This window comes from Bos indicus x Bos taurus, chromosome 7 (genome assembly GCF_003369695.1).
Source record: "Bos indicus x Bos taurus breed Angus x Brahman F1 hybrid chromosome 7, Bos_hybrid_MaternalHap_v2.0, whole genome shotgun sequence".
In the NCBI taxonomy this organism is placed as follows: Eukaryota; Metazoa; Chordata; class Mammalia; order Artiodactyla; family Bovidae; genus Bos; species Bos indicus x Bos taurus.
The window spans coordinates 103,906,735-103,919,814 of NC_040082.1; the positions used below are offsets into that span (position 1 = coordinate 103,906,735).

At 50.5% G+C, this 13,080-nt stretch overlaps 1 protein-coding gene across 2 annotated transcripts in view; it reads right to left on the reverse strand.

Moving 5' to 3' along the window:
- Positions 1-6,219, reverse strand: part of EPS15L1 (epidermal growth factor receptor pathway substrate 15 like 1) — a 105,850-nt gene extending 99,631 nt beyond the window's left edge. Inside the window, exon 1 of one of the 2 annotated variants that reach the window (XM_027548102.1) lies at positions 6,135-6,219. In XM_027548102.1, coding sequence (XP_027403903.1) covers positions 6,135-6,167 — 33 coding nt within the window. In that variant the 5' untranslated portion in view covers positions 6,168-6,219. The remainder of the gene's footprint in view (positions 1-6,134) is intronic. The other variant, XM_027548106.1, reaches the window with a different exon arrangement.
- Between the last annotated feature and the right edge of the window lie 6,861 nt (positions 6,220-13,080).

The window sequence follows — 13,080 nt, forward strand, 5'->3', positions numbered from 1 at the left end:
CAACGAAGACCCAGCACAGCCAAAAACAAATCAATAAAAACATAACCAAGTAATTTTCTCCACTAGACTCTGCAGAGCCCAGCGCTGAAGCAGCATGAGCGCTGCTTAAATCAGATGAGACTCACACGACTGTAACGCCTGGCAGCGTCACAAACAAGCAAACTCCCAGACGGGAAGCCACAGAGCAGCGCCGAGGCCAGGGAGGGGGTCAGAAGAGCGCTTGCTGGCTGCGACCTTGGGCAAGAGACATAAGGTCCCTGGGCCTCAGTTTACCACTTCATAAAGGCAAGGAGGAGACCTACCAGGGTGACTGGGACAATGATCTGAGCCAACTAAATGCCTGTCCTGCCCAGTCCTTGGGTGCCTGCACAGACTCCAGGCCTTCCCAGACCTCCAATCTGACTGCCCTCCTCGGCTTTATACTTTTCAGAGCGCAGACGGCATCGCTCCACTGCACACATGTCTGTGCATTTCTGCATGTCTGTGGTTCCCAAGTGGCTCAGTGGTAAAGCATCTGCCTGCCAATGCAAGACATGCAGGTTGGATCCCTGGGTCGGGAAGGTGCCCCTGGAAACAGAGATGGTAACTTGCTCCAGTATTCTTGCCTGGGAAATCCCATGGACAGAGGAGCCACGGTCCATGGGGTTGCAAAGAGTCAGATGCGCAAAGAGTCAGATGCAGCTTAGCAACTAAAGGACACCAAGAGGCCCCTCCTTAGACCCTCAGCTCCCTGAGGCAGGGGGGTCTTTAGGTTCACAGGTATAACCTGCTGCCCAGAAAGCACCTGCCCAGAGAAGATGCCCGGTAAAAACACTTGAACGAACAGCACAGTGAAGGCACACACATCTGCCGCTCTGAGGGATCCTGATGCTCCACTGTTGTGAAGCCGATAAAACAAGTAGGTATTATTCCCAATCTGCAGATGGGGAAACTGAGGTACACGAAGTACTGCACAACTAAGGTCACTGGAAGAATACCTCGGGGCCCAAATGTGGAAAACAGGCACCCTGATGGGGTGTCAGAGGATAACGGGGCCCTGCAAGCAGCATCCCAGGACGAATGTCAAGCAGCTTTCTGAGTGAGTGCCGGCTGCTCAGGTCGGTCAAGGTGGAGGGAACCCAACACCACTCCTTGGAGTGGGGTTCACGAGCTGCCTCTCACCTGGGTGGTGACTAGGTCTGCTGGCACAGCCTGAGGCACCAGACAGTGCACACCCCATCCAGTGCGTGGGTGTTAGTTCACTTCACTCACATCTGACTGTTTGCAACGCTATGGACCACAGCCCACCAGGCTCCCCCGTCTATGGGACTCTCCAGGCAAGAATACTGGAGTGGGCTGCCATGCCCTTCTCCAGGGGATCTTACCGACCCAGGGATCAAACCCGAGTCTCTTATGTCTCCTGCACTGGCAGGCAGGTTCTTTACCACTAGCACCACCTGGGAAGCGCACTCTATCCAGTTCAGTTCAGTCGCTCAGTCGTGTCCAACTCTTTGCGACCCCATGGACTGCAGCACGCCAGGCTTCCCTGTCCATCATCAACTCCTGGAGTTCACTCAAACTCATGGCCACTGAGTTGGTGATGCCATCCAACCATCTCATCCTCTGTCGTCCCCTTCTCCTGCCTTCAATCTTTCCCAGCATCAGAGTCTTTTCCAATGAGTCAGCTCTTCACATCAGGTGGCCACGGTATTGGTGTTTCAGCTTTAGCATCAGTCCTTTCAATGAACATTCAGGACTGATTTCCTTTACGATGGACTGACTGGATCTCCTTGCAGTCCAAGGGACTCTCAAGAGTCTTCTCCAACAGCACAGTTCAAAAGCATCAAATCTTCGGGACTCAACTTTCTTTATAGTCCAACTCTCACATCCACACATGACTAATGGAAAAACCCTCTATTTGCTACATCTGATCAAAGATGCTCACTCACTTCTGCCATCAGCTGATTGGGATTAAGAACTAGGCATGGGAAAAGTTGTTTTAAAGCTCAAAGTTGGGGCAGAAGAGACAAAACTTACATGTTCTTTGCGTGACTGGGAGCCACACAGTCAACAAAAACCAGGTTGCTACAGGTCACTAAGAGAGACAGCCGGGATCTCTGGATCTTACAGGATGGGCCAGATTTACTCTAAAACCTGACTCTTACCCCATCCACCCCCAAGTTATACCGCATTAGCATCTGAGTGAGAAAGAAAAACTAGCAATTACTTTGGAGGGAAAAACAAGGGAGGAAAGGACAAACAAGTGTCCCAAGCCCTGAGCCTTCATTCCAGACACACTTGCTGGATGATGCTGTGGGCGGGGTTCCCAGTGGGCCGCCTGCAACAGCAGAAACTGCAGGGCTCTGCAGGCAGACAGAAGTGGGTTTAACTCCATTTCTGCGCTCACCAGCAGCGGGACTTCAGCGAGTTATTATACTTCATCTCTCTGAGTCTCCATTTCCTGTTTGTAAAATGGGAATAAAAGCTTCTCGGAACAGTGGCACACATTAAAAAGAAGCGAGCAGTGACTAAGCTGTGTGCCACAACTACCAAGCCTGTGCTCTGGAGCCTGCAAGCCGCAGCCACTGAGCCCACACGTCTACAGCCTGAGCTCCACAGCAAGAGAAGCCGCCGCAATGAGTAGCCTGTGGACCACAACTAGAGTGGCCCCCGCCAGCCACAACTACAGAAAGCTGCGCGCAGCAACAAACGCCCGGCACAGCCCAAAATAAATAAAATAAAAATAAATATTTTTTTTAAAGAAACTTATGACGAAGGGGAAAGGAAGGAAGAAGGAACTCCGTGAGCACTGGGCAGACTCATTACCACTGAGCCCAATGCTCTCCTTCTGTTACCACTGCCCCTTGGGTCTGGGGGCCACGTAAGGTACAGGGGGGAGAACTCCCAGTGGAGCTGAGGGGAGACCCCAGTAAAGAGGCCTCTGGGGCAGACAGTGTTCAAAGGGAGGTCACAGCATGAGGTTCTGGCCATGGGGTCTGGGGTGGGAGAGGGCGGGTTAGAGTGCTCTCAACCAGAGGCGGGAACACACAGAAAGAAATGATGCAAGCAGGAGAGAAGAGAAGACGGTAAAGGCTGAGGGTGGGCTACAGTGACTGACAAGTGTCGCAGGGCTCAAGGAGGACCAGCCCCAAAGACAGGTCACCCAGGTTAAGGTCAGCAAGGCGGCCGGCAAACTACAAGAGCGCCTGGGACAGAGGGGGCAAGGAACACGGGTGCACTTCTGGGGGCGCTGCAAGAGGAGAGGCAAGGGGGCCTGGGAGAAAGAAAAATCAACGAGATGCTGATGGAGGGGGGAAAAAAACACTGTTAGAAGGAGAACTATCCACTCTTCAGATTGACAAGATTTATATTTAGGGTCAGCAGAGAGTATAGGGGGAGAAGACATCACAGATACGGCTGCGTAGGGAGCAGAGCGGGAATGAGGCTGATAAGAAAAACCCAGACAGGGCTGGAGGCAGAGGAAAAACACCCCACCCTCCACAAACTCACTGGCTCCTATCTTCACTCACCTTCAACTGGCCATTCACATTCCAAGCGTGCCCTACACCTCAATCCAGCCAGCTCATGGCCTCCTGATCCAGAGGGGGCTCCCACTGCCCCCAAACAGAAACTATCCCGGAATTAGATCCATGCTTCCCCGGTAATAATCGTGAACTTCTGGGAGGCCCCCAGCTAGACTGGAAGCGCCTGGTAGGTCTGGGTCTACAGGAACCCGTGGTGCAGCGCTTCACTTAACAAGTGTGAACGGTTGACAAGACTACCCAAGGAAGAAAGTCTGGCCACGTCATCATTCAACAAACATACCGAGAAAGGAACAGGAAAAGCACACCAGGCAGTGAATGCCCTAAACTTGTCAGAGACCAGGAGATCCACGCTGTGGAGCTCCCTACCCTCAAGGCCCAGATCCCTGGCCAAATGGAGAGAAGAAACGCCATCTGTGAAGGGTGCTGGGTGGTGTAACTCCTTGGTCCTTGCTTCACAGGTTTACCTGCCACCCCCTGGGTGCTGAGCACAGAGGCCTGCACCTGGTCGAATGGGGACACAGCAAAGAGACCCACAGACCTCTGTGGACCGATGGGTGGTGTCAGGGAGGCACACTGCTGTGTGAGGGGGGCTTAGGACAGGTAAGCAGCAAAGGCCTCTCAGAAGAACAACACGTGAGCTGCCACCTGAAGGGAGCATCAAGGGAAGAAACAGGGACGGACGCTTCAGGACAGAGGAACAGCCTGCAGGACACCGGGAGGACAGACAGAGCTTAGGCTATGGGAGGAGGAGAAAAGCCGCAAGAAGGGCTGCGGTGTGGGTGCCAGAGTGAGGAAGAGGCAGGAGAGGCTGACAGGCACCTGACCACCAGGGATTCCTGCGGGTGGCAGGGAGGTGGTGGTGTTGGGGGCGGGGGAGGGGATTGGGACTTTAGTCTAAAGGATTCTAAGCAGATGAATCACATGACCTGATTCAGGTTTTCACACCGGACCTCACAGCTGCCTTTCTCTAAAAACCACTGCCTTTCTCTAAAGCTAATCCTTCATCGGTAAAGAATCACCTCTATTTGTTGTGTGGGTAAGCACAAGTTAGAAATTATTTAATAAACTCTAAAGCACTCAATTAACGTTAGCTACTGTCATCAAAGTGCAAATTAAGGCAAGTATCATCTGGATCAGAAGCTTTAAAAATCAGAGGCGCTTCATCATTAAATGAGCCTACCCGTGTTTCACCCCCCCATACCCTAAAATGTAGCGACTGGCTAGTAATAATATGCAACATCTGCAGGGCACTTAATAGCTTACAGAGCACTTTTATATCTGTTACTTAATAACAGGGATCTCCAGTGCTTTGAATTTAGTGACAGTGTTACAAATTGGCTAGTTCTGGCAATATCTAGCAAGTAGGCACCACTTCTCTCTATGTATCAGCTGACCAGTCATGACAACCTGCCTAAGAGCTCTTCTGGGGTTGGGCATTCTCACTGCTGTCATCGCTACTTCCAAATGTCCCAATCTGCCAGAGAAGTAAATAATGGGCCTAATTACAGGATCACTGAGTGATACCGATGTGCCAAGCATTGCTATAAGCACTTGACATGCTTAATCTTCACTTGATCCCAATACTTTTTTAACATTCCCATTTTCCAAATAAGGTGACTGAGGCATGGAGAAGATAAGGGCGTCATCCAAGGACACTCAGAGGAGTAAGACCCAGAGCCAAGATCTGAACACGTGATAATGTGACCCTGTATCCTCACTGAATCCCAGCGCTGTGCTCGATCATTCTGGCAAACTGCACATAATTCGGTGCTTGGCACGACACAGCATTCAGCAAATAAGGGCAGCTGTTATCAGTAGGACATGGGTTGTTTCTAGGTCCCACGAGAGTGTCACCTCCAGGAGAGCAGCGACCTTGTTAGTCTGGGTGACTGCTGCGCTCCCAGCACCTGGCCCTATGCACATTTGAAGGATGGATAAATGAATGAACGTGCCTCCCAGAAGGCAGGGCTGCCTGTGCATGGCTCTTATTCCAGGTCTGTGTCGCGCCACTGACACTGCCCCTCGGTAAGAACATCAGGCTGATCTGAGGCATAACAAGGAGTCCGGAGACTTGAGACCCCCACCTCCCTTTCACAGCGCAGGGGTGGCGGAAGGGGCTCCCAAGGAAAGAGACGAGTCCGGGGTCGCAATGCTGGTGGGTCCCGGCTCCGGCGGGGCTCTGCCCTCCACCGGGGCGGAGATGCTGGCCGACCCGGCACTGGGACCCGACAGGAGACAAAGACCCGCGGGGCCGCCGCACCCGCAAAAATCCTGGTGCCCCTCGCCCACCTCCCCGGGAAACAGCCGAATGCTACCATGCATCACCCGGCCTCGAAGCTGCGGAGAATACCGGGCCCCGGACGGAGCGGACACGCGATGCGGCCCTGCCTGCGGGGTCGCCGTCCGCAAAGGGTCGCTAGGGTGCGGGAGGCCGCGGGCCAGACCGGCCTGTCACCTTCAGGACCGCCCGCCCACTCGCCCGCTCTCCGCCGGGGACCCTCAGCGCGAGCCGCCGTCACCCAGCTGGGCCTCCGCACGCCTAGGACTCCCCGCAGCGCCCGCCTCGCGCCCCGCGCGGCGACGCCGCACCCTCGCCCGTCTAGCTCGTACCTGCTGGGAAAGGGGGATGAGCGGGGCCGCCATCTTCCCGCGGACTCGGGCTCCGAGCGCCGGCGGGGAATGGGGCGGGGCCGCGCGCGCGCACTGGTGCGAGGGGCGGTGCGCGCGCAGCCGAGCCCAGGGGAGGGCGGGGCCAAAGCGGGGTGGTTCACGTTCCGCGAAGCTGAAGGGGCGGGGTCGAGGGCGGGGCCGCGCGCGCCTAGCCCTAGCCGAAAGGGGCGGGTCCTGGGAGGTGCGCGGACCAGGGACCTTTGCGGAATTCCTCCTGCATTCCTTCACCACCTCTTCCAGGATTTCTCTGCTCTTATGCCAAGGTCCCTTAGCCCTCCAGGTTCCTGCCGATTCTGGGCCCTCTGCAAGGGATGCCGTTGCCATTCCCGTGCGCCTGGCAAAAAGGATCCTCACGCTTCCCAACAAGGCGCCCTGTTCCTACGATAGGGTGTGTGTGTCTGTGTGTGTGTGTACACACCACCCTTCCCAACAAGGCGCCCTGTCCCAGGATAGGGTCTGTGTGTCTATGTGTGTATACACACCACCCTTCCCAACAACTGTTCCTAGGATAGGGGTCTGTATGTGTGTGTGTACACCACCCTTCCCAACAAGGCGCCCTGTTCCAGGATAGGGGTGTGTGTGTGTGTGTGTGTGTGTGTGTGTGTGTGTGATATGGGTGTCAGCTAAACTGGGCTGCAGTATTTTCACCTCTCTGCACCGCAGTAGCACCCGCAACACCTGGAATTATTTCCCCACTGCCACCTTCTTGATGTGTGGCCTCGGCAAGTAGCCTCTGCACCCCCAGCCCCTCTTCTGAAAGGAGGAAATGGTAATATGTATTTGCTATCCTTCCACCTCTGCACTGGACCCTGCACAGAGCAGGCATTTGGTGTTTGCCGGAGGACCATTATTGGAGAGGCATTTATTTCTTTAGACATGTGTTGCCTTCTTTTTGCTATGGACACCTGCTCATCTGTGGCTCAAATGGTAAAGAATCTGCCTTCAACACAGGATAACGGAGTTTGATCCCTGGGTCGGGAAGATCCCCTGGAGGAGGGTATGGCAACCCACTCTAGTATTCTTGCCTGGAGAATCCCATGGACAGAGGAGCCTGGTGGGCTACAGTCCATGTGGTCACAAAGAATCAAACACAACTGAGCGACTAACACTGTCTTTCCACTCATCCTTAGCTGATTTCCACTAAAAGGATGACAAAGGAAAGTTCCACTGGGTACTGACCACAGTGACACAAGGCTTCTTCAGCACAGGTTCCCCTTACGTGGTCTCTCTTGTGACAGTGGCACTTCTCAGGCAGTCAAGCTGGAAGGTCGAGCAATCCTGAGGTAGTGAGGGCACAGCTTCCAGTCCATCTCCTCTACTCTGAAGTCTCACAAGCTTCCTGCTCCTGGGTCTTCAGCAACTTGATGTACCTCGTGCCACTCAAATGAGCACAACATGCTTTGTGACTCATTCAACAAACTATTCACAGTCAAGTGTTCACTGAGCACAGGTGCTCTGTTGGTGAGCTGGGCAGACACACGCTGTCCACAAATAGGTCTCACCCTGGAGCTACCCAGGTCTGCTAAACAGACTGGGTCTCTGATTCTGATTTATAGCTCTGGGTGGGACCTGAGTCCGTTGGGCTGCAAGGAGATCAAACCAGTCCAACCTAAAGGAAATCAACCCTGATTAGTCACTGCAAGGACTGATGCTGAAGCTGATGCTCCAGTACTTTGGCCACATGATGCAAAGAGCAGACTCACTGGATAAGACCCTGGTGCTGGGAAAGACTGAAGGCAAAAAAGGAGAAGGGGGTGGCAGAGGATGGCATCACCGACTCAGTGGACATGAATTTGAGCAAATTCCAGGAGACAGTAGAGGACAGGGAAGCCTGGGGTGCTGCAGTCCATGGGGTCAAAAAGAACTGGACATGACTTAGCGACTGAACAACAGCAAACAAATCCCCAGGAGGTGCTGAAGCTGCTGGTCTCAGGCCATTCCCCTGCCCCCGCCATTGTGAGAACCACAAGTCTAGAGGGGGAAAAAAAAATCCAAAAGAAAAAAAAATCACGTGAAGAAATAGATAACTATACATAGTGATAAGTGCTACATCATAGTCCAAGGGTGTGACACTTGAAGATTGAGGGTGCATTCAGTGATGGGGGGGGGTGGGCTGGGAATCACCACAAGCAAAAAAGAGCTGAAGCGCAAAGAAGCATATTTAGACTGAGACGCTGGAGCTCAGAGAGCAAGACAGAGGGCCTTGAAAGTGAGAGTGAAAGTCGCTTAGTTGTGTCCGACTCTTTGCAACCCAGGCCAAAATACTGGAGTGGGTAGCCTTTCCCTTCTCCAGGGGATCTTCCCAACCCAGGGATCAAACCCAGGTCTCCTGCATTGCAGGCAGATTCTTTATCAGCTGAGCCCACGAGAGTCTTGAGACAAGGCCAGATCACGTATAGTCTGATCGGACAACACTGTGGATAGAGCAGTGAAACAGGACCATATGTGATTCAGCCTCGTTTTGAGACCATCTTGCTCTCTGAGCTCCAAGTTCTCAGTCTCACAGGATCCTTCACTTCCTGTGCACAGAGAAAGGGGAGGCCCCCAGACTGTTTTGCACATGATCAGCTTTGTGTTCTAGAACAGTGGTTCTGGATAAGGCGGGCAAAGTGGATGGAGAGGGTAGAAGCAAGTGGAACAGCTGGAAAGATGCAGCAGTGGTCCAGGCGGGGGTGACAGAGGCTGTTAGCTGCCTTGGGTGCTTTCTCAGTCCATGTTCCATAAGGAAAAGAGAAGCCGGCAATATCTGTATTTCAAACAGAAGGCAATTTGATACAGGAGATTGAGTACAAAATTGTTGGAAAAGCAGAGGGGAAGGCAAGGTTACCGAAGATTAGTAACATGAGGAAACTGCTAGTCTCTTTAGGGTTAAAAGTCAAAAGGGAAAGGGTGTTATGCCAAAACCCACCACCACTGGGCGCTGAGCAGGAACCCGGATGCCGGTTTCTGCCATTATTGCTTTCTGTTTTGGCCATGCCACACTGTGGGATATTAGTTCCCGCATCAGGGATCAAACCCACGCCCTGCGTGGGAAGCTCAGAATCCTAACCATTGGACCACCAGGGAAGTCCCTCTGCTGTTGTTGCTAAAGTCCTTGTTATTGTCTCGACTGACTAAGGGGCGGCCAGGAGCCTGGAAAAAAAATGGCTTCTCCTCTCTGCCTGTCTTCTGACGTCCTTCTCACAGAACATGACGGGACACTAGTGGGCAAGGGTGTCTGGGAAAGGTGTGCAGGCTTCCAGCCTGTCAAGCGTCTACAAGGGCGACAACCACACAGAGACTCTGGCCTGGTCTTGACTGGAATCAGAGGCTCCATGATAAGAGTCCCACCAGGGCACTCCCTCTACTGCTGTGGCGGCCATCCTGGGCTGTGATCAACCACCCTGGGGTCTCTCTCACCAGAGTCTAGAGCTGCACCATCCAACACAGTGGCCACTCCACATATGGCGACATGCGTGCATGCTCAGTTGTGTCCGACTCTTTGTGACCCCATGGACTATAGCAGTCCAGGCTCCTCTGCCCTCCACTATCTCCCAGAGTTTGCTCAAATTCATGTCCAGTGAGTTAGTGATGCTCTCTAACCATCCCGTCCTCTGCCTCCCCCTTTTCCTTTTGCCTTCAGTCTTATCAGGGTCTTTTCCAATGAGTAGGCTCTTTGCATCAGATAGCCAAAGTATTGGAGCTTCAGCGTCAGTCCTTCCAATGAATGTTCAGGGTTGATTTCCTTTAGGATTGACTGGTTTGATCTCTTTGCAGTCCAAGGGACTCTCAAGAGTCTTCTCCAGCACTACAGTTCAAAAGCATCATGATCAGCTTTGGCGCTCAGCCTTCTTTATGATCCAATTCTCACATCCGTACATGACTACTCGAAAAACCATAGCTCTGATTATACAGACTTTTGTTGGCAAAGTGATATTTCTGCTTTTTAATGTGCTGTCAAGGTTTGTCTTGAGGCTTCTCTGGTGGCTCAGACAGTAAGGAATCTGCCTGCAATGCAGGAGACCCAGGTTTGATCCCTGAGTCAGGAAGATCCCCTGGAGAAGAGAATAACTACTCACTCCAGTATTCTCGCCTGGAGAATTCCATGGAGTGAGGAGCCTGGCAGGCTAGTCCATGGGGTCGCAAGAGTCGGACATGACTAAGTGACTAACACTTTCAATTTCACTTCACTAGGTTTGTCATAGCATTTGTTAACCATAATGATGTCATTTTAACTTGATTACCTCTATAAAGACTTTATATATTTTTTAATTTTTATTTATGTGTTTTTGGCCACAAAGTATATGGGATCTTGATTCCCCAACCAGGGATTGAACCATTCCCTGAATTGGAAGCTGAGAGTCTTAACCATTAGACCACCAGGGAAGTCCCAAGACTTTATTTCTCATTTTAAAATGTATAGAAATACTGAATCACTATGTTATGGAATAGGAATTAACATAGTGTTGTAGGACAATTATACTTCAAAAATAAGCTCAGAGAAAAAGAGATCACATTTGTGGTTACCAGAGGCAGGGGGCTGGGAGAAGGAAATTGGATGAAGGCAGTCAAAAGATACAAACTTCCAGTTATAAGAAAAATAAGTACTAGGAATATAATGTACCACAGGATAAATATAATTAACACTGCTGTATGTTATATATAAAAGATGTTGGGAGTAAATCTTGTGTTCTCAGTGCAAAGAAAACATATATTCTTTCCTATTTCTTTAATTTTATATCTATATGAGATGATGGACATTCACTGAGTTTATTGCAGTCATCCTTTCATGATGTGTGTAAATCAAATCATTATGCTATACACCTTAAAGTTACACAGTTCAGTTCAGTTCAGTTCAGTCGCCCAGTCGTGTCCGACTCTTTGCGACCCCATGAATTGAAGCACGCCAGGCCTCCCTGTCCATCACCAATTCCCAGAGTTCACCCAAACTCATGTCCATCAAGTCGGTGATGCCATCCACCCATCTCATCCTCTGTCGTCCCCTTCTCCTCCTGCCCCCAATCCCTCCCAGCATCAGGGTCTTTTCCAATGAGTCAACTCTTCGCATGAGGTGGCCAAAGTACTGGAGTTTCAGCTTCAGCATCAGTCCTTCCAATGAACACCCAGGACTGATTTCCTTTAGGATGGACTGGTTGGATCTCCTTGCAGTCCAAGGGACTCTCAAGAGTCTTCTCCAACACCACAGTTCAAAAGCATCAATTCTTCGGTGCTCAGCTTGCTTCATAGTCCAACTCTCACATCCATACATGACCACTGGAAAAACCATAGCCTTGACTAGACGGACCTTTGTTGGCAAAGTAATGTCTCTGCTTTTGAATATGCTAACTAGGTTGGTCATAACTTTCCTTCCAAGGAGTAAGCGTCTTTTAATTTCATGGCTGCAGTCACCATCTGCAGTGATTTTGGAGCCCCCAAAAATAAAGTCTGACACTGTTTCCATTGTTTCCCCATCTATTTCCCATGAAGTGCTATATGTCAATTATATATCAGTAAAACTGGAAGAAAAAATTAATTAATTACAATTAAGTGAGATTAAAAATTCACTCCTCTGAGAAGGTACAGCACCAAGTGCAAACCCTAATGCACAGGACGGACTCTGGGTGATAATGATGCATCTGTGTAGGTTCATCAATTGTCAGAAACGAACCATGGTGGTGTGGGATGTCATTGGTAGGGCAGGGTATACGAGTGTGGGGACAGACAGTATATGGAAACTCTCTCAGTTCTACTCAGTTTTGCTGTGGATTTAAAACTTCTCTAGAAAATGAAGTTTATTAATTTAAAAAATTATTTTATTTTTATTTTTTTGGTTGCACCTTGAGGCAACCAACCTTGAGGTGGGATCTTAGTTCCCTGAACAGGGATTGAACTCATGCCCCCTGCAGTGGAAACATGTTTTCTTAAACCACTGAACCACCAGGGAAGACCCAGTGAAGTTTATTAATCAAAAAAAAAATTCATCTCTCAGTCCCACCAGGCACATTTTAAGGGCTCACATGTGGCCAGTGGCTACTGTATTGGCCATGAAGACAAAGAAAGTTCTCCAGGATTGTGCTGCTGCAGAAGATGAGTCCTGCCAGGTCTGAGCCTGTCTGACCCACCTTTGTTCAGCTGTTTCTGGCATTTTCCCTCGAGTTCTAGCACTGCTTCTTTCCTCATTAACTTTTCCCTTGTTTAGAGTTTTGAAAGGTGGGCAGTGTTTGAGTCCCACCCCTGCGCTCCCAGGGAGTGAGTCTTTAGCTTCTGAGACTGGTTCGTGGTTGTCCAGTTGCTATTAAGTGCCCAGCTCTTTGTGACCCCATGGATTGTAGCCCGCCAGACTCCTCTGTCCATGAGATTTCCCAGGCAAGAATACTGGAGTGGGTTGCCATTTCCTCCTCCAAGAGAACCTCCCAACCCACAGATTGAACCTGGGACTCCTGCATTAGCAGGCAGATTCTTTACCACTGAGGCACCAGGGAAGACCTCTGAGACTGATAACTCCTGATTACCTGGGAAGACCAAAATGATCTGGGAGCCGAAAAAATTCAAGGTCGCAAGTCTGCCAACTTCGACCAAAGCCAGAACAAAACTTGTCCAACCTTTACTTCCTGGTCAGACTTTTCACACCAATCATTTATCCACATGCTGTGTATCATTTCCAATTTTATTTGGCTTCCTTGTAACATGACTAAATTCCAAATTCCAAAATTGGTGTATTAAATTTGATTATTCCCAACACAAATTTCTGTGTGAAAACAGAGCTCTTCAAAACAGAACCCTCTATGTGTGACTCTTTCAAAGCAAGTCATTTGCTTTAAGGGAAAAAAAATTAAACTGCAAAGTAATCACTATTTTCACTTGAGAGAATGGATTTCATTGCTCTGTTTTACAGAGAACCAACGGC